The sequence below is a fragment of the Colias croceus genome, chromosome 10 (assembly GCF_905220415.1).
Source record: "Colias croceus chromosome 10, ilColCroc2.1".
NCBI lineage: Eukaryota > Metazoa > Arthropoda > Insecta > Lepidoptera > Pieridae > Colias > Colias croceus.
In genome coordinates, this window is record NC_059546.1 from 8,209,876 (window position 1) to 8,235,656 (window position 25,781).

Sequence of the window (25,781 nt, forward strand, 5' to 3'; positions counted from 1 at the left end):
TTCAATGATTTCTTAGATAAACTTCAGAAGGTACAGTAAGTATCTTTGATGTAACCCTAAGTCCATTGTTTTGATATTCCTAAAGGTAGAGTATGAAATAGAGAAGTATATTATTGCGCAGTAAAGCTACTCTTTCACATTAGTATTCTATTAGATCTATTTCTTTTATTCTAAACTTTATCTTCTTATGCGTTAATGGAATTTGTAACCTATGTTGTGGTTATGATGTCAGTAATACATCTTATTTAATACTCAAGTTAAAATTAATGTTAGTAATCAGCCAGCATATTTCATCATCATCTGCAGGAATCTAGGTTACCTGTTTAATACGTTAGTAGTAATTTACCCTAGTTATATAGAGCTTAGACCTCTCAAACGTAATAGCGTAAAATAAGGAGGCCTTTTTCTTATAGTACCTGTTGTATGTATATCTAATGAATAAAGTGCTTTAATTACAATATCCAAAATTCATGGCAATATAAAGTCGCTTGAATCTGAATTCTGAAGTTTATTATCATGTGTTTTTAAATTGACTTAAGTTGAAATGTACATTAATGTATCGAAAAGTTCGGAAATTTTTAAAGTAATTTTCTCATTTTACTGACCTATAATTCGTATGAATAAGATGAAATTTGAGATGCGTCTAAACCAGTTACATGTTCAATGTTCATACTTATATTTTACTTACAAACCGCTTCATTTGATTTTGATAACAATCAAAAATAGTTTTATAGGACAATGTAACAAAACCTCGTTTTATTATAACTACTAGTTTTACTCGTTTAGAATGGAATCTATCCGGGTACATTTCCAAAAATGTTCGATCAGCTAAAAGAGGTTTTTGTGACTCTTTGTAACTAACAAGTTAATAATAACTTGTAAAATAGTAAAAAAAATAGTAATATTGTATTAAGTACTTAGTGAATTGTTTTAATTCATAGGTAGTTGTTGTATGATAATGATGATGATGTATGAGTTGAAGCATTTATAGTTTACATTAGAATAAAAATGTGTCGGAAATTTAAGTGCAAGTTGCAAATAGACAAATGCATAGGTTAGCTTTTTAAACACTGTGATAGTTTATTGAGAATGCAATATGTAATATCTAATTTTCTCCATTAATATTTATGTTCTTAGATTTCTGACATAAAAGCTCTCTAATTTCTAATTTAATCTAGTATTACGTAAAATATTATATAATGTATAATTAAAGCACTAATCTCAGAAACACAAAATTATAGAAAATTCATACAATCAATTCTGAGTAGTTGATATAATCATTTCATTTAGAATTCAATTCAGCTAATTTAGATGCGTTGTGACTTATGAATTATTAAAATTTGCAAGTAAGTGTACAAAATATATGATTTTTTTTTTAAATATTTAACGAATCTGTTGTAGAAAGTTCATAGAATAATTAGCATAAAATTAAATATGCATCTCATGTATCATATAAATAGGTAATGTAGGTTTTATAAATACTTACCTACCTAAGATTAAGCGGATAATCAAGAGCTAGATAGTATTCATATTTCTCATAATAAAAAATTCATTCAGGTTTGGTTTTTTATTAACATATACCTATTTTCAATGTTAATACATATTACATACCTACATGATATTTCATACAAGTTGAGTCTCTATAAAGAGCGAAATTGCAAAAAATATTTACATATATCTGGATTATGTAACGCAAGGGGACATATCCTTCATATTTTCTTCCTTTCTTTGTGCTAAAATATCCATAACTAAAAATAGCTCAGGATACATCGCCCATTTTTGCAATTGACTACTATCAAGCTAATTTTCCGTTTGTAGCTTTATTTTGATGAGACGCCCAATAATTTCGTGTACGAAAGTCCCGATTGTGGTAGCTAACAGAGATAACAAGGATAAAATTTTTTGATTTGATGGTTCTCAAATATTTATTACGCAATTTGTAGGACAATATGTCTGTTGAATTATATAAACATTAACTAAGTGAAAACAAAAAAAAACAGCTTGTTAGTAATCATTTATGATGACCTCGTTATCGATACACTTTGGAAAGGGGGACTCTTTGAACAAACCATAGATTTTGTAGCACAAATATTTTTGAATAATTTAGGTAATTATCTTGAGATTTAACAAAAAAAAAAATCAGTTAGTAATAAATATTTGAGAACCATCAAATCAAAAATTTTTATCCTTGTTATCTCTGTTAGCTACCACAATCGGGACTTTCGTACACGAAATTATTGGGCGTCTCATCAAAATAAAGCTACAAACGGAAAATTAGCTTGATAGTAGTCAATTGCAAAAATGGGCGATGTATCCTGAACTAAAAATACAATACTACATTAAAGTAACTCTGTCTGTCTGTCTGTTACTCAATCACGCCTAAACTACTGAACCAATTTGCATGAAATTTGGTATGGAGATATTTTGATACCCGAGAAAGGACATAGGATACTTTTTATTGCGAAATATGTACCACGGGCGAAGCCGGGTCGGACCACTAGTATTCTATATTACATGAATATTTTGTTTGTGTTTTTTTAAAGTAAACCACAATCGAGCTATTGACACAGTGACATGGATTTCTAAAATATATCCATACAAATTTAGCTGCATTATACTAAATAATATTCACAAAGCGTGAGGTTCGATTTAGTAGGTAAAATGTTTCTTTTTTGTTGGTAAATTATGCAAATTGTAAAAGCACATGCAGAAGGTTCAAAATTTTATGTGAAATAATATGTTTATATACCTAACTAGAGGTCCGCCCCGGCTTCGCCCGTGGTACATGTTTACGTTTTCTCTACATAAGAACCATCCTCGTTCAAGGAATATAATAAAAAAAGAATTATCGAAATCGGTTCAGCCGTTCAGCGTTCCGGTCCGCGCGACCAATCCTTAATCTAAGATTTTCATATTAATTTTGTGCTCACAATTACCATGACCAAGCAAGCAATCATTCAATATTAACTTATAGGTAAGTATGTTATTTTATCCTATAAAATCATAATACATTCGCAAATATTTTTAATCTGTCCATTTTACACTCTAAATATATAATATTTTATAAATAGATATTAGCATAAATTTTTTTAACATATGCTTACTAATGTAAAACGTATACGTTTTATATCTATACTAATATTTAGTCTGTGCTAATATTATTATAAAGCTGAAGAGTTTGTTTGTTTGTTTGAACGCGCTAATCTCGGGAACTTTTGGTCCGACTTGAAAATTCTGTGGGTGTTAGATAGCTCATTTATCAAGGAAGGCTATAAGCCTATATAATATCATCACGCTATACGACCTACAGGAGTGGACCCACGGGGATGAAACTGCGCGGAGCAGCTAGTAGATACTAAAATAAAACGTATACTGTACGTATTTTTATTTATTGAAATTATTATAACAAATTATTACAATAACTTAAGTCTAAGTCCTACAAAACTGCACACGCAGTTTATCTGTGGGTGATCAGCCTTCAATCATTTAAAATTTAAATATTGAAAACAATCGAAGGCTTTGGTGTTAGTTTAATACTAAATAATTTTAGAAAACTCTAGCAACACTTACACTTTTTAAATATTGACAATCGACACGATGAAATCGAAACTGAATTAATTATGACATTTAAAAATGAAACTTTTTAATTAGTCTTTATAATGTAAATGTGTCCGGTGAAACCAATTCTATCGTGAGAATATTATAATTAAATGTCTAGTAGTTGATAATATTCAGATAAAACGATCCCTTTGGTACATTTAAATTTTTAAACAAGTATTAAAATAAGAACCTGTGTTCGCGTACACACGTAAGAAGTGAAACTTATTAAAGAATTTATGAAAAAATAATTTACTTTAAGCAACGTTACAGAAATACGTCGAATAACGTGTGGTAGAGATAAGAAAAAGATGGCGCGCGCGTATGTAACGAAAAAAATGTTACACTAATTTTTATTCCAATCCCGATAAAGAAGTTTCACTTTAATAAACTGATTCGAAAATCGATTCGTAATCAAATAAAAATAGCATAACACAATATTATAACTGATTTAGTTAATACATATTTAGATAGAATGCTTATATTAAATCAAACAAACAAAAAAATTATGAACACGTATGCTGTGCTATTGCTAGAACTTAAGGTAGCTACTACATATAATTTTAAAGCTTGATTAAGAAGTGAAACCGCAAGGCTTACAAGGTCGTTAGTTATAGGATGTGCGCAAATGGGCAGCTGACTTTACTACTCGCCTCACAATATATTGACGGTACACACCATGCAACTGTTTTGGCTGCACTTTTTAACCGACTTCAAAAAAAAGGAGGAGGTTATCAATTCGGCCGGTATATTTTTTTTTTTTTTTTTTTTTTTTATGTATGTACACCGATTACTCCGAGGTTTCTGAACCGATTTACGTGATTCTTTTTTTGTTCAACGCGGAATGGTGTCGAATTGGTCCCATAAAAATTTTATTCGGCTAGGCCTAGTAGTTTTTATTTTATGAGCATTTTTGTCTGTACTCGATGACTTAATTTCAATGTAGCAAGTAACTTTGATTCACTTCCCGGTAACCGATTGAGCTGAAATTTTGTATACGAATGTAAATTGGATAGCGATGAAACATTATCATGACATGGAGCTGATCTGATGATGGAATCGGAAGGTGGCCATAGGAACTCAGTAATATATTGACTCAACTTTATCGAGTTTGGGCTCGTTTGATTCGTGTTGAAAAATACACTAAAAAGTATTAAATAAAAATAACTGCGTTAAAAACAACCGACTTCAAAAACGGAAAAGTAAGAAATAAAAAAGATTTGATATTATTAATTACTACATATTATTTTTATGTGCTATTTATTAAATAGGTTTGAAGTCGGTGCCAAACACTAAGCACTTAGTATTAAGCCCATGCACCGACATCAAACCTTTTTAGTAAATAGCACATAAAAATAATATGTAGTAATTAATAATATCAAATCTTTTTTATTTCTTACTTTTCCGTTTTTGAAGTCGGTTGTTTTTAACGCAGTTATTTTTATACTTTAACTTCTTTGGGTTAAGAAAGCAAAATAAATGGCTTCTTTGGTTGCTATTGTAAAAAGTTTAAATACATAATGCTGCGAGTACAAAACAAATGGAATTAAATTGATACAATTTAAAACGTATTGCTTTTACTTTTAAAGGTTTAACTAAATTTCGTTTTTAAATTCTGAGTCAGCACAAATAAGTTGGAATTGAATTTTCATACTAAAAATAATTCTATCTTCCTCAGTCTCCTGCTTTAGCATAATCATGACCTAATAATATACATCATATTTTATTCATTTATCTTATTATAAATATAATCATATTTTATTCATTTATCTTATTATAAATATAATCATATTTTATTCATTTATCTTATTATAAATATAATCATATTTTATTCATTAATCTTATTATAAATATAATCTGATACTTGTTATTTAACTAAAAACAGAATATATATAATAAGGACATATAAAACATGCAGTATAAATGTTTGTACGGTGTGTACAAGACGCGCGTGCAGTCGCGTGCGCTGCGCCCGGATGCGACACATTTGTGATTTTCTACAAGATGTGCATATATTTCTTATGTTATACATACTTATTTAGAACCATTAGCATATCTACTATTATATATGAGACGATAAAAAGTATATTTAACCTGATAAAATATGAAAATATAAAATACTTATATATTTTTTAATTCAAGCTGTATAAGATAGACTGTATGTATACCTAGATAAAATTGAAGAAATATTTGATGATCTACAAAATATTTTTCTTACACCACGATATAATAAATAATAATTGATAATTTCATATAGTAATAAAATACATGAATATCTACATTATATATAATGCTACCAATTTTAATTAATAAATTAAAATTACGCACGACAAGCCATGTCATGATCAAAGCTTTTATCACGACCCAACTCACGACATTCTTAAATCCAATTATGTACTTGCGCAAATCAGCATACTAATGACCAATGTATCCGTATCATTACTCCAATAACGATGTAATACAAGTAATAGCGGTAATAGTAATAGCACAGATAATATAATACTGTAATAGTAATAATAGCGTGTAACGAGCGTCCGTGCAAGCGTGTAACATCTCACTTTACATCCATTTGCTTTGGCATTGATATGCCTACAATGAAAACCTTGTTAGATGACCGTGGTAGAGCTGACAACAAGTGGACAGATATTCACATATTTTACACCTATACTTATTTGAAAACTAAAACACACTACCTACTACCATAGAATATAATATAATGTAATTTTTTATCGAAACTTTTTTAAATCTTTAACAAACCTAAAAATTCGACTGTTTGAATTGAGAAGATTCTCCATTTTTGAAGTCAGTTCAAATATGATCCACATTTAACAATAAAGTACGATTCCTGCGATTTTTAAATTAACTAACAATAATATAAAGCAGATAATATACTCTTTGCAAACATTTTATAAGCTTTCTTAATAATACGTTGTATATTAGCTTTGTGAAATCTCTTCAATTTGTATGCTTGAATAAGCACGTCGACTCTATAAATCTAATCTTCCAAAGATCCTCTAGCATTTACGTTCACTTTTATAATTCTTGCATCGTATATTAAGCTGGCGATATAGAACCATTTATTATAATCTGTTTTGAGTTCTAAATGGTTTTCATTTTAAAGAATGGATTTGTTTTAATAAATCACTATTTAAGTAAGCGTCATTGGCAGAAGTTCTATAGATAAATTACTAAGTAATTTGTCGATAAGAATTTCAATGCGTATTTCCAAGATTCACGTCCAAAACTAATGGCCTCATACTTCATTTAACTACCAGTATATAAAAGTTCAAGTTAGAATAGTTATAGGCGCGTGTAAGAACGTAAGCCGTCAATGAAACTTCGCTACTCTACAACTAGGATCCGGTTTGTTGACGATGTCGCTTCGACCAACTTTTGTTTCAGTATGAGCCGCGTGGCCGATATAAAAACCATATAAACATGAAGAGAGACTCATACTATTTCACACAATCAAAGTAAATCAAGCCTTACTCCCCGGTGATAAAATATATTTTCAGGAACATGTGATACGTTTATGACGTAGAAGTTAAAAGTATGAACTGTTATTTATGGGTTTTTGAAATGGTATTCTAACACAGTGCGATAAGGTTTATTTTTATTGTACTATAGATTATTATTCTAGGGAATAACTTTAAAGAGTGAACGAACTAGTAAAGCTTATTGTGCCAGTTTACGGATGAGCAGTGAGGTTAATGTATCTATTGGTTTTATCGAAATGTCACTTTTATTGCTAACCAAAACTGACAGGCTTGAAACTTTGGAAGATTCCACTCACATTAAGTATGCAGTCCAACGATTATTATATATATATTTATTATTTAAATATTATTGGCGCAGTCGCATAATAAATTAATAAAAGTTTTATTAAACAACAGAAAAAATGTAACCATTTGAATATTCTTGCAATAACACATTATATATAAATAAAATTAATATTAATTTGAAAATTATGCAACCTGTTCGAAAATTTTAAAGAAATTGATTTGTTATGGATTTCGTGAGCCACAAAATATGGAATTAGCTTGAGTTATGTAAAATATAGTCAGTGTAGAGTTTGTAACACCTACTCGTACTATCTATATACATTGAGATCATATTATTTTCAAGAATCACTTGACTACTTTCCAATATGTCAACAAGAGCTTTCGCTATCGGTGACCGAAAATAACTTTTGTTTGTTTTACAACTTTGAACAATTTCGGTGCCTTCATTCATGAGATGTGTATGATGAGATGTGTATTGAAATGTCAGCTGTCAATTTTTTTATGTACTGATTGTGTACACTGTATTGGCAAGCCAAAATAGCTAAAACATTTCCTAGTGTTACAAATTTATTAGTAGCGTTTACATTATTTAAAAATTTTGTACGTATTCATGTTGTTCTTAATAAAGTAAAGGCCAATATATTGAACATTACTACGTAGGTATGTATTTAAGAAAACTAAAAACACATAATATATCTCAATTATTATATTAAAACTGACGTAAAAATATACCAAATGAACCTACCAATCAATAAGTTAATATAGAACAAAAATACACTTAATAAAGCTCAATAATAACTAAAAATCATTAATTTTAAATGAGTACTAATCTCCGATTAGTGTTTGTTTACAAAACATACCGAGTTGCCGTAAACAAAACATTAAAATTTAAAAATATGATTATTACAAAGAATGTCTATAAATAAGCGCTATATAATTATAAATCAATTAAGGTCTTTAATAGTGTCATTGACATTAAAACGCGAACTCGAAAATAAGTTAAATGTATTCAAAGAAAAATGGAGGACGGCGTTAAGTTGATAACGAGGACAGACACACCCATCGACTGAGATCAGTTTTATCGTACACTAGCTATGCCCCGCGGTTTTACCCGCAGTGGATCGCTTCTGTTGGTCTTAGCGTGATGATCTATAGACTAATAGCCTATTATAGCCTTCCTCGACAAATGGGCTTTCTAACTCCGAAATAATTTTTCAAATCGGACCAGTCTCAAGATTAGCGCGTTCAAACAAAAAAACTCTTCAGTTTTATAATATTATAGTATAAGTAGATTGTATTTATCATAGGAACATCAAAAGTAATTTTACCGTGTTTCTTTGGACTTTTTGCGGGCCATCGTGAGGTGCAAATAATATTTAGGTTGAAACCATTCAACATAACACATGTTATTTGGTCTTTATTGAAAGGTAGGTAAGTTTTTATAGTGTTCTATGTGTGTTAAGTGTTTTTAATCTTCACTTCTGTCGTAAAACGATAGAGTTGAAATAATTTATAATGTGTTGAATATAAAGAATCTTAATTATATTTAGTAACTATATTGTGATGGATGTTATAAAACTGATGACCAACCGAATAATGAAAAACGGTGACTTTAGGAACGTATTTTATGTGCTGTTTTTTTTCTTATATCGCTAATGAAAATGATTGCTTTCTTTATTTATTTTTATCTGTATTTAAGCTATTTTCTAGCCTACGTGATTCAACTTTACAAGGACAGATATTATTTGACCCAATATATCTAGATCCCCATTTGAACGTGATCTATTTCGCGCCAACACAGATTCAGTTTATCGGCTAATTGGCTTAGTGGTTCCTGACCCTGATTACTGGCCGAGGGTGAAGGTTAAATTGTCACTGTTGGAAATATAACATTATGTGACGATAGTTCTTTTATATAATGGGTCTAGTATTATATTCTATTAGTGAACTTGTTGTGTTAAAAATGTTTATAAACTTTTTGACATTAATAAATATTTCTGGCTACAGAGCTCATTTCCTAGGTGGAATTAATGTTTACTTAATTAACTCAACTTTAACACACTTAATAGATTAATTCAGAAACTCAATTATTAACAGATCAATTTGAATAAATGATGTAGAGACTCATCAATTATTTGCAGAAATGCAGTTTAATCGCCAAATTTAGAATTTAAAATATATTGGCATAAGCAGCTATAATCGGTGATAAATCTGTGTAATTAATATCCATTTCTTATTAAGAAATGCTAAAATAATTTGCAATATTCTTCGCTTATGATTTACTATGTAGTCAAAATGAAAACGGTGCAGTCGGGCAAAGAGCCGTGATATTTATGTTAATTAAAAAATAAACATTATCATGATGCATCGATAATTAATTAAAATTGGTTTTGATCACAATTAATATACTTTTCCTTGTTCAATGTTTAACTTTTATTTATGTTATAACCTCATCTTTTTTGGTCTTTACGTACCTATAATTTTATTTAGGTACAAAAATATTAATTCCATTCAAAATTAAAAACAAAAGCATAACGAATATTTTTCAACTATGCGTAAGTACATACATAAACTTAATATTATATCTAAATTTCCAAAAATAAACTTTTAAATTTCCAGAATTTCCCTTATCAGATTTCACCGTTCAGGTTAGATTTATGATCATTTATATTACACTGCTCCCATTAATAGATAATTGATAACTTTCAAATCCCTTCTAGACAGAAACGTAATTTAAATCAGGAACAAAAGTCGCAAACCAATCGCTCTACTATAACACCTATACTTTAAATTACTTGTTCAAATAGTTCATTTATTTCAAGAATAACGTATTTATTGTTTTCACTAGGTATTTGTAATCCAGTGTCCTCTGGTAAAGGAATACATCAGTTTTACCGATGCACTAAGGGACTAACTTCCTTTTTCAGTTAGAAAGAAAGTCCAGGAAAATATAGGTAGATATTTATTAATGTATATAAAATGTACATACAAATGTACAAATGTACAATGTGCCTACAGTGAGTATTCATATCATATCAGCTATCCTATTTCTTAAACTATAATCCAAAATTGTCATCATCATCTTATATTTGTTCCAACTACAGATAATGCGACATATTTTATTTCGGGATAGTATTAAACTTTACTATCATCACTTGCTCTTCCTAGCCTTCAATACATAATAAATGCCAATACAGTAATTGCAAGTACCTAGCCAGCCCTAGCCTCAGCCGGACACACACGGAACACAACACACTGACACACATTTTTACTCCAACACAATTTTATTTATTTAACCGTATTTAAACATTCGCGCTGCGTTCTCACCGATTAGCATTCCGGATTGTCGTGGATCAAATTTTATTTTATTTAGGTTGTAAATGCACGCGTGCTTAACACATGAATGTCAATATTTTAAGTGTGAATTCGGTAGTATAGGATTTAGCTTTATACGTTCATATTTGAGTCGAAATGTTGGCTATTTATCTGCTGTGTAGTTTGAACGTGTATATATAATATAATGTATGATCGACAACAATCAATATAGCTATATAATATAAGGTAGCTAAATATTACTATATAAGGTAAGTGTAATGTGACTTGTATTCAAGTCTAAACTCATACAATAAAATTAAATAATTAATTTTCCATTCCAAAATAGAATCTCATCATTTTGATCGTCGTCTGTTGATTAAAAATTCATCCTCAATTAGTGTATCATATTAGTATATCATATTGATTCTAGATTTACATAATTAACACGAACAAAACTATAAATTACAAAACAATCTATAAACATTATTAGTGTTATATCGATTAAGAATCGTCTCAATATAATAGGAGAGAGTATGCGCGAATATTAACGCTATAATAATCAAATTGATGATGTTACATAGAAAATAGTTAAGCCATTCTGTAATACGACCGGTCTGTAATAGCCATACTCGATAAATGATTTACTTTCTCTTAAAAAATCTCGTCTAAACTTTTAGTTCGTTCCAAACATTTGGGCACATGTAATTATTTTGATTTACTATCAAGAACATTCATAATGGTATTGAAAAGTAATTTCTCTAAAGTAAAACGAAAGTTTATCAGCCTGTGTGAGGGCCGCGGAAGCAATAAAAATAATCTACGTATTTATTACTCTAATATATACTTTTATGTATAACACATGAAATATAAGTGGATACTTCATACGTGACAAAACTGGAACATATTTATTGCACACTAAATTATTACTGCGAACGTTAGTAAGAAATACATAATAAAACTATGTAGATAGATGTTTAATAATAGAACTTTAAACGAAGAAAAATATTGTAAAAATGAACGTTTCAATCGTGCATTCCTATAGTCTTGAATTTTTGCAATTTTATGAAAAAAATCATATTCAATTTCTTCATATAACTATTTAATTATTCAAGAGCTTCCAATAGTTTAGCTTCCAAAGATTCCAAAGCATTTAAGCTAATTACCGATTCTCACACACTTCAATGTTTGCGTGTAAGAATGCAAAATTCGTTCTTCTATTTTTACCCAAACTTGTAGTTACATTATACGGTATACATAATGTATGTGTCAAAGCTTATTTAAATACAATTTCTCTCATTTAACCCGTTGACACACATCAATAGGTCTAAATTATTTAGTCAAGGTTATTTCCGTTCACGGTTAGTATTAATTTTCTGATTTGACTAGTCAGTAAATATTATATTATTAAACAAAAATATTGTTCCTTACATGAATAAATAAATAACTTATTTTAATGTGTATAAAATATGTTATTAGTATAGTGATATCAAAATTATGAATTCATTTAGGTAATTAATTAATTATAATAATTGCTGTCATTTGAATAATTAAGTTTATTTATATTCATGGTATAAACAGGATCATTAAGTAATTGAATTGCTGGAACAGTGAATGGATATATATAAAAATTATATGAATATATTTAAAAAGTTTTAATTAAATACTTATCCTATTTTAACTGAGTAATTTATTTTCATATATCCTTGTTGACAACCATTATAATAAAATTCTTGAGGTCACAATATCTTTGATCTTTCAAGGAACTAGTTCTTTTTAGAAAATAGTCAATCAACGTAAAACAAATGGAAAAGCTCTCATTATTCGGTTGAGAGATACATTTTATGGACTATAAAATATTTATTAGCGAACATACATTTTAAGTATACAATATCTTCATTTAATACTTCTTTCATCGCTGCCATTTTATTTATTAAAATTTGTAATAATCTTCGAAAAAGCTACGCTTTTTGCAAACTATAAGCTCGAAGAGCAAATGTGTAGAGCTCATAATCTCACCGGCATACAATTCTTTGTGAAACTTTACAAAGGCAGAAGTAAAACTAAGAAAAGCAAACACAATTTAACCCAGTGTTTGTATAATTTGTAGTTAGAGGAATGCTAGGAAAGCGCAGACTGTACGTGCTCTGTTTACTATAGGTTTGCCACAAAAACGCATCGATTGTGATTCCTACAGCACAAACTAATTTAGATTCGCAACTGATTCTGTTTGCAGAGTGTATGAAGTTGTAGACAAGTAACTTCGGAATAATATATTATTCTCTACAAGGCTCCACAAATGTTTAAATTGGCAAGTGTTACTTATCTAAAAAAAATGGCCACGATAATTGAGATCTCTTGGTAGAGTAGTCACTTGATTAGTAAAGCAATTAAAATAATTCACGATTTGTGCAACTTTAACCCCTCTTAGGTTCTAATAAATTTTGATATAACTGTTATAACCTTATTGCTAGACGTAGGTACCTAATAATGTAACATGCCTTATCTAATAGACTTACAGGTGGTGGAAAGCTGACATATAATTTTATGATTAAATATATAAGCACTCCTTGTAAGAGGAATGTTGGATATCAATTTTCTTCGCATATGTATTATTAAGTATGTGATTAGAATTAAATATAATGCGTGTCTATTAGAAGAATGATCGCTTGTCAATATAATAACTATAAATTTTCCCATGTTAACCACAAAATCATGTCTTTTATTACCAACATATAATTTTACACATTATAAATTGACAGATGTAGGTTGTTATCGAGACGATAATTTTATATCATTATTTTTAAATACTATAAATGTTGCCTGGAGCGAATCTTGAGTATAATAGGTTGTTAGTAGTCTAATAGAAGACTGGCTGTGGAGATATCTATTTAATATTACTAATAATTTAGAGAGTATCATTGGAACATTATAATGTTACTAAGCATTAATTTTTGAATTTCAATTTTTGCAGATTAAGATAGAGCCTTCGATAGAGTCGTCTTTTCCATAGCGCCTGCAATTTGTAGAATCAAACGACACCCCTTGAAGAAATTGTATTTTTTTTAAACATTCAGGTTTTTAATGAGCTTCAAATATTTCGATGAGATATAGACTGACCTTTTCCGTTACCTATATAAAAAGGTTTTCCAAATATAAAAAAGCTTTCCAAATAAATATATTCGGTCGAGTGTACAAACTACATGGTGTAGTACACGCAGTAACGCACTGTCTTGAATAATAAAGACGTTCCCCTGACCGCTTCGAGATAACACGGAATGGGTGAAAACGCGAACCAACCGGCAAAAGTAAAAACACTTTCTGCGCTTGCGTCGCGGTCGGAACCGACCATCTGATAACTGCATTCTTACGACGAAATTTTGACACTTGAAATAGAAAGGAATCGGGAATACGACATTTTTAATATGGTCGTATTATGTCGTTTTATATTTCACGTATGTATATGTTTACGTTTTAATATATTATTTGGGTTTAGACTATAGGTAGATATAAGATGCATAGTGTCTTTGATAGTTTAATTTTTAACATTAAATATCGAAGAGCTGGAATAAAAACTATTACTCAGAAGACGTGACGACAATACCAATACCTAACAATGTAAGAATGACATCACTAATATTTATATTTATGGTTGGTGACTGTACAATGTTGAAACATAGCCGTTCAGGCGGCTTCGTCCGGGCTGAGAAAGTAAAAACAGCAGGAACCCTTTACGTAGATTTAGAACTAACTTAGATTCTTGGTCATCCATAGTATCCCACTCTACATAAGTCCATTTCATCTTGATGAAGTTGCTTACAGATGTTTCATGTTTCATTTTTTTATGGTATTTTAAATCGATTGATTATGGATTTTCATCCTTAATTATTGTATACTACATGAAAACATAATATAAAGAAGTTGTACTCGTGAACTTTGCTCGTCGGCCGCTCACAAAAAATATGTTTTATATAAAAGTAGGTTATATAAAACTAGTTGTAATGACACAAATTTTGCTAATACTTACAAACCAGTCTACGATCACACCTGTGCTTATGTAGCTCAAATAAATATGGACTTGAAGCATCGCCACCAACGTTTTCTATACGTGAAATTAAGTGCTATTTGCTAATTTGCAGTGTTTGCAGCAATCACTGATTTTATATTTGCCATTTCTAACAAAATATAAAGTAATACGAGACGTGTTCAATACCTCTTAATTCTGTAAATTTATCATCTGCGTTGTTTTATGTGGTCGATTGTTATCGAACTTAATTATCATTGATGATTAATGAACTAAATGATTAATATTTGGTTTGAAAATTGTAATACGGACGATACGTTGGTAATTTTACTGACCGATTCGTTCTAGACCAGACTTCGACATAGGGGCATAGTTTTTTAGTTTAAGTACAAAGGTGCAAACGAATACTAGAGTAATTAATCGTTAACAAGAAGGTAGAGCCGCTTTAGCTATTTGCATTTTATAAAGAATACAACCTATAATATGTCTTTGTTTTCCTATGAACAGAAAAATAACATAATACTACATAACTATATACTTTATAGCGTAACTAGCTGTGCCGCACGGTTTCACGCGCGTGCCTCCGCTATTGTTGGCCTTATAGCGTGATGATATATAACCTTCTTCGACAAATGGTCTATGACCGAAATCTATCACTGAAAGAATTTTTCAAATCGGACCAGTTGTTCCCGAGATTAGAGCGTACAAACAAACTCTTCAGGTTTATAATATTAGTACTTTAGTGTGTCACAAACTCAAAGTATCTACTTCTATTCCTGCCATCAATTATGTCAAAAAATAAACTTTCTCCTCATAAAACTGTATCAGTAACATTCTTAATTTTAATTATAAAATTATTTTAAGCGTTAACACAGTAATCACACATGAAGGCCGTAAAACTTAATGATAACGGGTTATGCCATAATTAATGAGTTTACACTAACTGATAACTGAAGTTTATCAGAAAAAGCTTAGAATAATACGAAGTTTGAACCTTTTTGAGCTTAAATTGATAACGATTTGTAATTATTGAAATATTATGTAAATATTAACTAAAATTTTGTTTATTTTTATCGGTATTGAGTTTATTGAAATTGATATGTAGCTACATTTGCTTTCACGGTGCGTAAAAAAATTGTCCTTGTAAAACGTAATTTATTTTGTAATAAGTTCATACTTTCCACAAACTATGAAAAATCCCTTTTTCTTCTATATACAAAATATTTGAGTATCTCAAAGCGAATGCTTGTTTTAAAATGTGAATAGATGGCAAATATATTGAACCGACTTCAAAGTTTAACAAATTATTAATTGATTTAGGTACCGTGATAATAGGCAGCTAAAATTCCAAACAAAATTAACTGTATAATGGAAAATATGTATTAGAAAGCGTTCACAGCTATGATTAACGACATTTAAAACAAGTCACAAAAATCCATACAAATAAAATATGAGTCACAGCACCTGATAATGGGATTCCGAGCGCGTCCAGGCAACATTAACTAATGTTCCATACAATATGATAAGAATTCCCTTTTGTTAGTTCAACACTGTCTACCGAATGAATAATACGTTTTAAAACATAATTCATAAAATATTAAGTTTTACAAGTGATATAGAAGTAAGCAAGATGGTGAAATATTTAATTTTCTGTTTTATGCTAGGTTTTGTTAGTGTGGCCTTTGCTAGGACTGTGGATAAAAGGAAATGCCCTGAAGTCCGCGCTGCTCCACATTTTGATTTATCTCAAGTAAGTGTAGCTTAATTCAAAAACTTACAAAGCTTTAAAGCTGATTGTGCATGCTTAACTTAAACTGTTACCGTTTATCTAAGTTTATCTTTCCACTATTTTATATCTGTAACATCTCTGTTTTAAGAACTATCTATCTGTGATCTAATCAGCAATTAAAGCATAAATTATTGAACTAACCGGATAAAGGACAGTATCTAGCTTAAGAAAAAATCCGCTAAACTTGGATCGGTCAGGTGGCTTACAACCAATGGTGAATATAATGTCTTTGACCAATCTCAAACTCCAATTTATTTTCTTTATCTTCTTTTGTGTTTGTTCTTCTGTGTGTGTAGATGAATATCGAAATTGACAAGTTTTCTGCATTTTTGTAAATGAATAGAATTAAATATTACAAAATGTATTTTACTACGATACAAGACGTGTTAGCGTGTGGAAGCATTGTGCTGCGTGGGCGCCGGACGCATGTTCGATAACAGTTCACGCAAACGTAATATTCATTTCAATTGTTACGTACTTTTGCTTACAAAAATATTGACGTTCCCCGACGAGTACCTACAATATGGGGGTCTTCAAGCGTAAAGTGTACCTTCTAGGGAAGCGTGTCTTAGACCACTCGGGTGAGATTGTTTGTGGTCAAGCGCTTCCCTATCGACAATAAAAAAAAAAAGTGATCAATTATTATTAAGGTCTATCTTTTGCCATTCATCAATAAGTACTTTTTAGGTCTATACTCTTTACTATCGTGAAAGCATAATACAACGAGTTTGAAGTTATATTATGTTAATATTATTTGGTATTCATTAGCTTTTAATAGCCATAAGTGCCTCTTTACCTTTATACATAAATGGAAGAATTGGTATAACAGTTTCTTTATGTGATGGGAACATTTTTTTGAAAGATATTCCTAATGTTAGGTTTTCTATACACATAGTACTTAGTTTAATTTAAGGCTCTTTCAGAAAAATTCCATACATTGTACCTAATAAATAAAATTCTTTCCTGTTTTTTTCTTAAATTTAAGATGATAGGACATAAATTTTTACTTATTACAAAGAACTGAAGCCTAAAATCTTCTTTATTTATATGGAGAAAGTTAATTAATTACATACTTGAAAAGTTGAAACATGTTTACGTTTAGGCCGGGTTTTATCAATCAAATTTTCAACTTTATTTTGTGATGATAATATCTTAATTGCACTAGTCACAAATTTTATAAAATTTTTAGACTAGATTTTAAAAAGCCTAAAGGAGAATGGCAAACTCCCATAGGACTCTGGGCCTGATCGTTACACTGATGATTTATGGGTGATTAAATAGATAAAAATATACAGACTCTATGAATATAATAATTATAGATCTTTTCTATGGGATAGCAGAGATATTGGGATATTGATTAAGATCAATTTTGAATATAACGTTACTAAGGCCCTTCTGCCATTAGGTACGATACTTCTAGAATACGATACTCGCGTAGAATACTACTTAGATATTTGCTGGCTACCCGATGCTCGCATATTATGCGACTGAAAAATGACTAAATTCATCATTATTGTGCCTCGTTTTTGTGGACCGACGTTATAATAATAATAATTCATTTATTTATTGCAACAACAGTTACGTCGTTATGTCGAGCAATCAGCAATTCCAGTGACGAAGAAGCTCTTGCAGTTTTTCTTTTTTATAGAAATAGAAGACGCCAACGTAAGAGTAAGAAGTACTGGATTCATCCATATATTGAAAGAAAGAAACATAAATTGTAGAGTTTTTGTAGCCGAACGAGAACTACAACATGATGATTAGATATTTTTATCTTTCTAACGAAGAGATACGCGCGAGAGTCGAGACGCGATGCAAAAGCGACCGACACGGTGAGTAGTGCTATTCGCGGACGTGTAGGATACCAGTAGCGTAGTGTGCGAGCCTACATAAAAATGTATGTGAGATACTCCGCGGCGACTAGTCTCCGAGACTTGCAGGATACTTGAATCGCCTATGCGTATCGTAATGGGAGAAGGGCCTAAAACTTCACTCAAATGTCAAACAACAAACATAAACAAATCACTCATCACTGACACAATTATGATTAATAATTTGACATTTTATTAATGGCCAGCTACCTAAATAAAAATGTTATAATTATTATTGATTAAGTAAAACATGTTTTTATTTTATAGAATGATCTAAATAAATTAAGATATGTGGTATGGGTACCATTCACAGGCGCACCCATCCGCTGGATTTGTAGCTGGCGACAAGTCCGCGGACAAATCTGCGTGTGTATGTGTAGTTGTGCGCGGCTCGCGGCTCGGCGCGGCGCTCGCCGTCTGGAGACGGATAGTGATAGACGCTTAGATCATTAGATAGACGTGTAGTGTGTGGGCGATGACGGATTGGTCCACGGATTGGTACGGCTCGGGGCTCGGCTCGCGGTGCGTGTAGTGAATGCCGGGCTTTAAAAATAAGTTAAGTTTTGCTTCTGATTTATAAAGCATTTGAATTCAATAAAATTAAAAATTAAATATATAGACATTCTTTCGTATTAATCGATATATTCGACTTTTTTACTCCTGACAACACTGACAATCTCTGCTTGATAAGACCGGTAGTCATAGAAATCTAAATAACAATGCCGGTAGTGAACACATTATCTTTTTTTTCAAAGATTTGTTTTCCCATAGAATCAGAAGTAAATATTTTACCAAGAATTACTAAAAATAACATAATGAATTTTAAATATATTATGATTTCTGTAACAGTTAGGCCCAGTTTCGCCATTCTCCTTTGGTGAATTGGTAACCTAGTTTTATCATCGAAATGTGAGCTCAAATACATATTAATGTTTTGTGTGTACAATAAATATTAATGTGTGTTAATTACTATTATCAAGACTGTCAATTGAATTAATTAAATTAGACAAGCGAATATTCACATACCTAATAAAAATATAACTGACTATATTTATGGCTTAACCAAATTTTAAATGAGATGCATGTACATTGTACGTTACAATGGGTAGGTAAATATCTCTCGGATAGTTGCTATTGTTTTAAATTGAAACAGGTAGAGCTAGACATCTGCTAGGAAATTTAAATTTTTGATATAGCATGTCATCATCACGGGGTAGGCACCTGCTGCAGAATGTAATATTTTCTCTTGATCTCTTGATTTGAATATTGACATTGCCTACTTAAAAGCTCATGATACCTAGTCATTTTATATTTATTACATACTTTTATCAAAGAAATTAGCAAATTCATTGTTTTATTGTGATTCAATTTGTATCAGGATCTACATCCACTTGTTTACATTAAGCCTCATATCAACTATGATTGTACCAAAAGAATAGCTTCGCTCCAATCTTGTTTACCCCACTGTCATTTCTGCCTACAGCTCATTAAAGTGTGCCTTATCTATCTGACCGCATATAATCTCATTGAGGGGTAAAATTGGGTTGCCAGGACAGGAATAACTTATGTAGGTCAATAGTAAAGGACAGATTGACACGGTTGCTGATGTTTCGACGTTTAGATGGAATAATAAGCAATCTAACGGTTAGCATTTGCATAGCTCACGAACTCGTTTCACTAATTTGTGTTTGATATGCATTTGTTTATCGAAGTTCTTATTTAAATCCGTGTGAAAATTAGGTCTGAAGCTATGAAGAATGCAGGCAGAAATGAATAAAAGCTACAGTGATTTATAACCGAAGTTCTATGTAGCAACATTGTACTTCGCCAAATAATAATAAACATTCGAAGATACTTCCGTGCTCTTACAGTTGTTTACAATGTTTCTAAAAGTGTCGATAACTCGATTCTTGTTTCTGCAAATAAATAATTAAAGAAGATTGAAAAAACATGTCACACCTATGCAAAACTCCGTAAATATTTACTTCGCCATCATAAACTCGAAAGTAAACATTTTTAAAATAACTAAGTGTATAATAAAACTGAAAGTATAATAATAAATGATCACGTTTAAATGAATAGCTGCTAACCCACGTGTATCCGAACGAATAATCTCTTGATAACATCTAATGTAATCATCCATAAAATAGAAAGTGAAACGGCTTACAGCTCCACTTTAAGGATTAACGTAAGCTTTCTTAACGACTGTAATAAGTATATCGTTGTATAATCTATGCTAATAGCTACATTGAGATGTCAACCGGCTAAACATACAACTATTGTTATGCTAAATATTATTATGAATAAGCCTCCGTTATTATTTAAAAGGATCAGCCAAAAGAGAGATCGCTACTTGCATTAAATGTTCACTTTATTTGCATGAGAATAATGATATTTATTTGTCATTATGAAGCAGTATTTTATGGGATGTTATTTTATATTCATTTCGATGAATAATTTATTTGGAACAATTCGGAAATCGACCACTGCATAAAATCCATGAAATAGAAGATAATTAAAACAATTACGAGTAGATGTAATGATTTAATTTTTATCAATGGAAACTGTAATAAAATTAATCTATATCGAATTTCTTGTTTCTAATCTTGTTATTTTTTCTTAATAATTATTATTGTTGAACCAACAAAGTAAATTTAATACGCCTGAACATAAACTAATAGCAATCTTTTCTTAAGGCAAACCTGCTATTCATTTGATAAGATTTAGTTTTTTAACGAATAATACATTCTCAAATAACTTTTTAAATTTTTTATTAAAAACATAATATATATTATTTTACTACAACCAAATTTGGGTTGCCCAATTTAGGTTGCCCAATCTTTTGTCCATAAGTTTTTATGGAGGAGTTGATGTAATATATTTTTTTAACAATTTTGAACTCTAGTTCTTTAATGAAGTTTAAATAAAAATATGAAGCTTAAATTGATAGGTAGCTTCTTGACTGCAATCATCATAATGAGTAAAAAGTATCTTAAGTAAGATATGAGATGAGATTCTTGCTTAAAAATCTTTGTTTATTTACAGATGTTAGGCGATTGGTTCGTGGTGGAATATTACGCGAGTGCTGAGGAAGCGTTGTCGTACAGTTGCATGCGCGCTGTTTTTAACGCGGAAGACCATGTTCAAGCTGATGGTAATTTTCAATTAGAGTATTGATTTCTACTGATTGATTCTTCCTTTACTTTAAAGAATTTTATTCGATTATAAAATAAATGAGTATTTTTTTTAATCAAAGTTATAAAGGCATTTTTTACATTTCTATATTGAACTGATTGATTCAGAAGCAATTTTTATTGAAGTTATCTTTATTAGCAGGAAGCTCGTCGTAGAATGTTACATCAATATACTCGTTGGCTTGATGTTCTGTCAAAAACAAGTAAATGCTCGGCTCTAGAGTCTACTGTACCTACTGTAATAAATATCCACCCTTATGCTATGAAACCATAGCATAAGGGTGGATATAACAAATATCTTTAACATATTATTTTTAAATAAATAAAAAATAAAATAAAATAAATCTTTATTTCACCTTTAAAATATACAATATTGATTATGAGGCTCTGGCTCTCTTGCTAGGCATAGCCTGTGTTAAGAAAGCCAGTCCCTTCCCTTAGTACATTGTGGTCTAGATCTAGACACGCGGCAGCGTGTCAAGCCGAGTTCAAGCGAAGAGAACTGGCGAGCAGCAGCCGTGTGTATATTTACACGAACCATTTCGAGCCACTTTTCACCCCCTTATGACTCGAAAACTATTTAAGTTATAATATAAACCAAATTTGGTACATATCAAGAGGAACTCAAGATAAACAAGAACCTTAAATTTCATAAATACAGATTAAACAGTTGCGTAGATATTAATATCCAAAAATCGCAATTTTTAAGACTGACTGACTTATAGACATATACAAAACCTAACCCACTTCCAGATGACCTAGAAAGTTCAAATTTTGTAATCAACTAGGTAATAGTGAGTGTACAAAGGAAAAAATCAGAAAATACTGAATTTATTTGTATTTAATTTTTTTTTCAATGACATAAATTTTGTTTGTATGGAAAAATGGAAAAGTTTAAAAAAAAAGAAAATAGTATATTCACCTTACTAGTCTTAAAAAATAGATCAAAACTAATCAGTGGCAGAAAAAAATTTTGAAATCCATCAATAAATGACTGAGATATAGATTATTGAAGTTTACATATTTTAGGACGAAACATCTGTAGATTCAAAGCGCCTCTGACATCACACTCACTCGCGCTAGTCTCGCTAGGGCGGATTACTTCGATTGCATGATTTCTTTATTCAAAACTGTTATTAAACGTAAAATAAAAGAAAATTGTAATAAAAATATTGCCTTTATTGCTCATACAGTTAAAAATAATATATAATTTTACATATTCACATTTATTTATTCTTTATATTTTATGAGTGTTTAGTTTAGTTTTAATTTCAGTGTAAATAAATAAATAAATAAATAAAATCTTTATTTTGCTTTAAACATGGTATTCAATGGTGATACAATTATATTAATAAAGCACAAACATGTTTAGCCAATACAAGCATGCAAAAATAATTACCATAAATGGTGTAATGGAAGAAGGCTTCGTCGAAGGTCGAAATGATGTAATTTGCGTAATATTATTAGGAGTGAAACATCTTTAGGCGCGTTTAGAGTAAAATTTCAAGATCGCGTCATGGCAATACCGTAACGTCATGGAGTAAGGCGACGATTCTTCTACAACGATCTTTGCATCTTGGTAATAGTGTGTATAATAAAACTGAAAGTATAATATATTCAAATTAAAAAAGTTATATTTTGGAATAAACATTGTTCCCTAAGGGAAAATAAAACAATTGAGTTTTCAGTCAACCTAAGAACTTAATACATCTTTGTAAATAAATTTCTGGACTGTCTGCAGAACTTGGCACACATTTAGATCTCATTTCTTTTTTTGGCAAATTAAGTCAACGATTGAACTCGGCTCCAATTTTTACATTAATGTTTTTGGTGGGATAAAGATTAAAACAAAAAGAAAATTTATACAAAGGCAAAAATTAAAAATAAAAGGGGGATAGCCAACCCAATGAAATGTTTAACATATTATTATGATATATTACGACCATTTGACACGCAACGCAATTCACAATACCTCTTTCAGACGGGACAATAGAATGGACTCCAGGCGTCACAATGAACTTCACCTACCGCTTTGCAGACGACCCCATAGGCGAGAACCTGTATGGGAACATCACGTGGAGGATCGATCTCAATGAGCCCGCACACTGGACACACTCCGAACTGACGTGTAAGCCTTTAAGTATATGCTGTCACTCAGGCTCTATTCATTGGGTATTCTGTTGGAAAGGCTATGTTTTGGTTCAAGGGATAGGAAGGTTTGGAATGCTAATGAATAAAGTTATAACATTATTAGATTAGTAATAAGTATCCATACTAATATTATAAATGCGAAAGTAACTCTGTCTGTCTGTTACTCAATCACGCCTTAACTACTGAACCAATTTGCTTGAAATTTGGTATAGAGATATTTTGATATCCAAGAAAGGACATAGGCTACTTTTTATCCCGGGAAAATTACGCAATCCCGGAAATCCCACGGGAACGGGAACTATGCTGGTTTTTCTCTGACAGCGCGGGTGAAGCCGCGGGCGGAAACCTAGTATTATTATAATATAAAGGCTTAAGGCTATTATACAAAGGCTAAGTATATTTGAACATTTACTATCAATAAAATTAATAATATGGGTTTATTACAATGCTTTCTTACAAGTAATCGTATCTTCTGTTTCTTAACCCTACTCATTTTCAAATCGCTGTCCCATACATTTTTCATTTAAAGAGGTCTATTTCTTTATTATGAGTAGGTATGGCTAATTAATAATTATTTTTTTCTATATTATATGTTTCAGATGACGGTATTTACAACACCTACGTGTTAGACACAGAGTACAAAACGTGGGCGCTCCTGTTGCATTGTGCTGAACAGAGAGAGGGCGCGAGGTACTTGACCGCGTTCGTGCTGTCCAGAACCACAGGATTGCCGAAAAACGTCATGGCGTACCTACGGGATAAACTGCCAAGGTAGAGTATATTAATTTTCTTATGTAGTAAAACATAATTTTCGAATTTTCTTCCAAGCCGATATATTTTTTTTTATAAGCCTACTAGGCAATAATTAAAAAAAATAGAATGGTGGAGATAGAGCATACGTATAGAAACAGTTGTTTGGTACACATATTCACTACTATATAATATTTAAATTAATTTTATCATTGTAAATTATTTACTTCCAAATTTTATATTTCTTAAATGTTTTTTCATATTATCTCTTTAAAATGAACAATTACAGTAAACTAAAAAATATTTTTATAGATACGACGTGGACATTAATTACGTGTTCCCAATTTCACACAAGAGTTGCTCCTCAAAACCAGCCCGACCTGATGATTCTCCAATCCTGGTGGAGGTGGACAGCAAGATACCGAAACGACCAACTGATGTCAGCTACAAACTCGCCTTCGGAAACTAATTTATGTATAAATAATTATATATTTTCTAAAGTATATTTCATTCAAATTTCACGGTATCTAATTGTATGCAGCCTCATTTCCATGTTATTTTTATTTATAAATATCAGTGTCTAATATTATATTATGCATAATATTATGTATCTATCTGTATGAGCCTATTTTAAAATGCAATAATTTTTTTTATAAACAATGTGATTACGTAGGTATTATTAATATGGTATGTTTTGTTAATAAACTCTATAATTGAATCGATGTTTTTATTTTCCACGTGTATTCTGAAATCACAGACGTGTGTACTGTGTAATATCGCTCAAATCATTTATAAACTTTTTAAATATATATTTTTTTGGTTTTTTGTAGTGGTTTACACAAAAAACTACTTCAAAGATTCACATAAGAAAGCGGCATCTTTATTGAGAAGTATAGATTTTTTTTATAAATGGTGAATAATGGCGAAGTGGCTAGTTATAAAATATGTAGAGAGGATCAAAGTCTCTTGAAGATTAACCGCCTAAAAGTAATCTCACGAAAATCTAGGAATATCCCGCTATAACCTCAGTTATCGCTATTGTCGGTTGAGTTACGACTATATATTTTAACAAGTGGAAAACCAAGTACTGATAGCGCTTGAACAATATAACTTGTAATTAGTATGCCACAGATGTATTTCTATTCTGCAGACAATATGTAGGCACGCACCTCTGTATAAACACGTTCGCTATGACATTCAGGACTTGACCGTGTCTAAATAGTTCTTTATGCTTTGAAAATATCGTTAGCGTATAACAGAGGTAATTGTTACACTTATTATTTTAACGATTTTGTTGTGGCAAAGAATAGT

The 25,781-nt window shown here is 30.6% G+C and overlaps 1 protein-coding gene across 2 annotated transcripts; it reads left to right on the plus strand.

Moving 5' to 3' along the window:
- Positions 1-14,101: 14,101 nt before the first annotated feature.
- On the plus strand, positions 14,102-25,129 carry LOC123694989 (apolipoprotein D). Of its 2 annotated transcripts, none has more exons than XM_045640658.1 (5): positions 14,102-14,146; positions 21,421-21,529; positions 23,551-23,697; positions 24,320-24,491; positions 24,783-25,129. In XM_045640658.1, exons 1-5 carry the CDS (start codon positions 14,117-14,119, stop codon positions 24,937-24,939), a joined length of 615 nt encoding a protein of 204 aa, XP_045496614.1. In that variant the 5' UTR covers positions 14,102-14,116; the 3' UTR covers positions 24,940-25,129. The 2 variants fall into 2 exon arrangements, with proteins under 2 accessions (XP_045496614.1, XP_045496613.1); XM_045640657.1 differs by lacking the exon at positions 14,102-14,146 and adding an exon at positions 16,216-16,465.
- Positions 25,130-25,781: the final 652 nt, after the last annotated feature.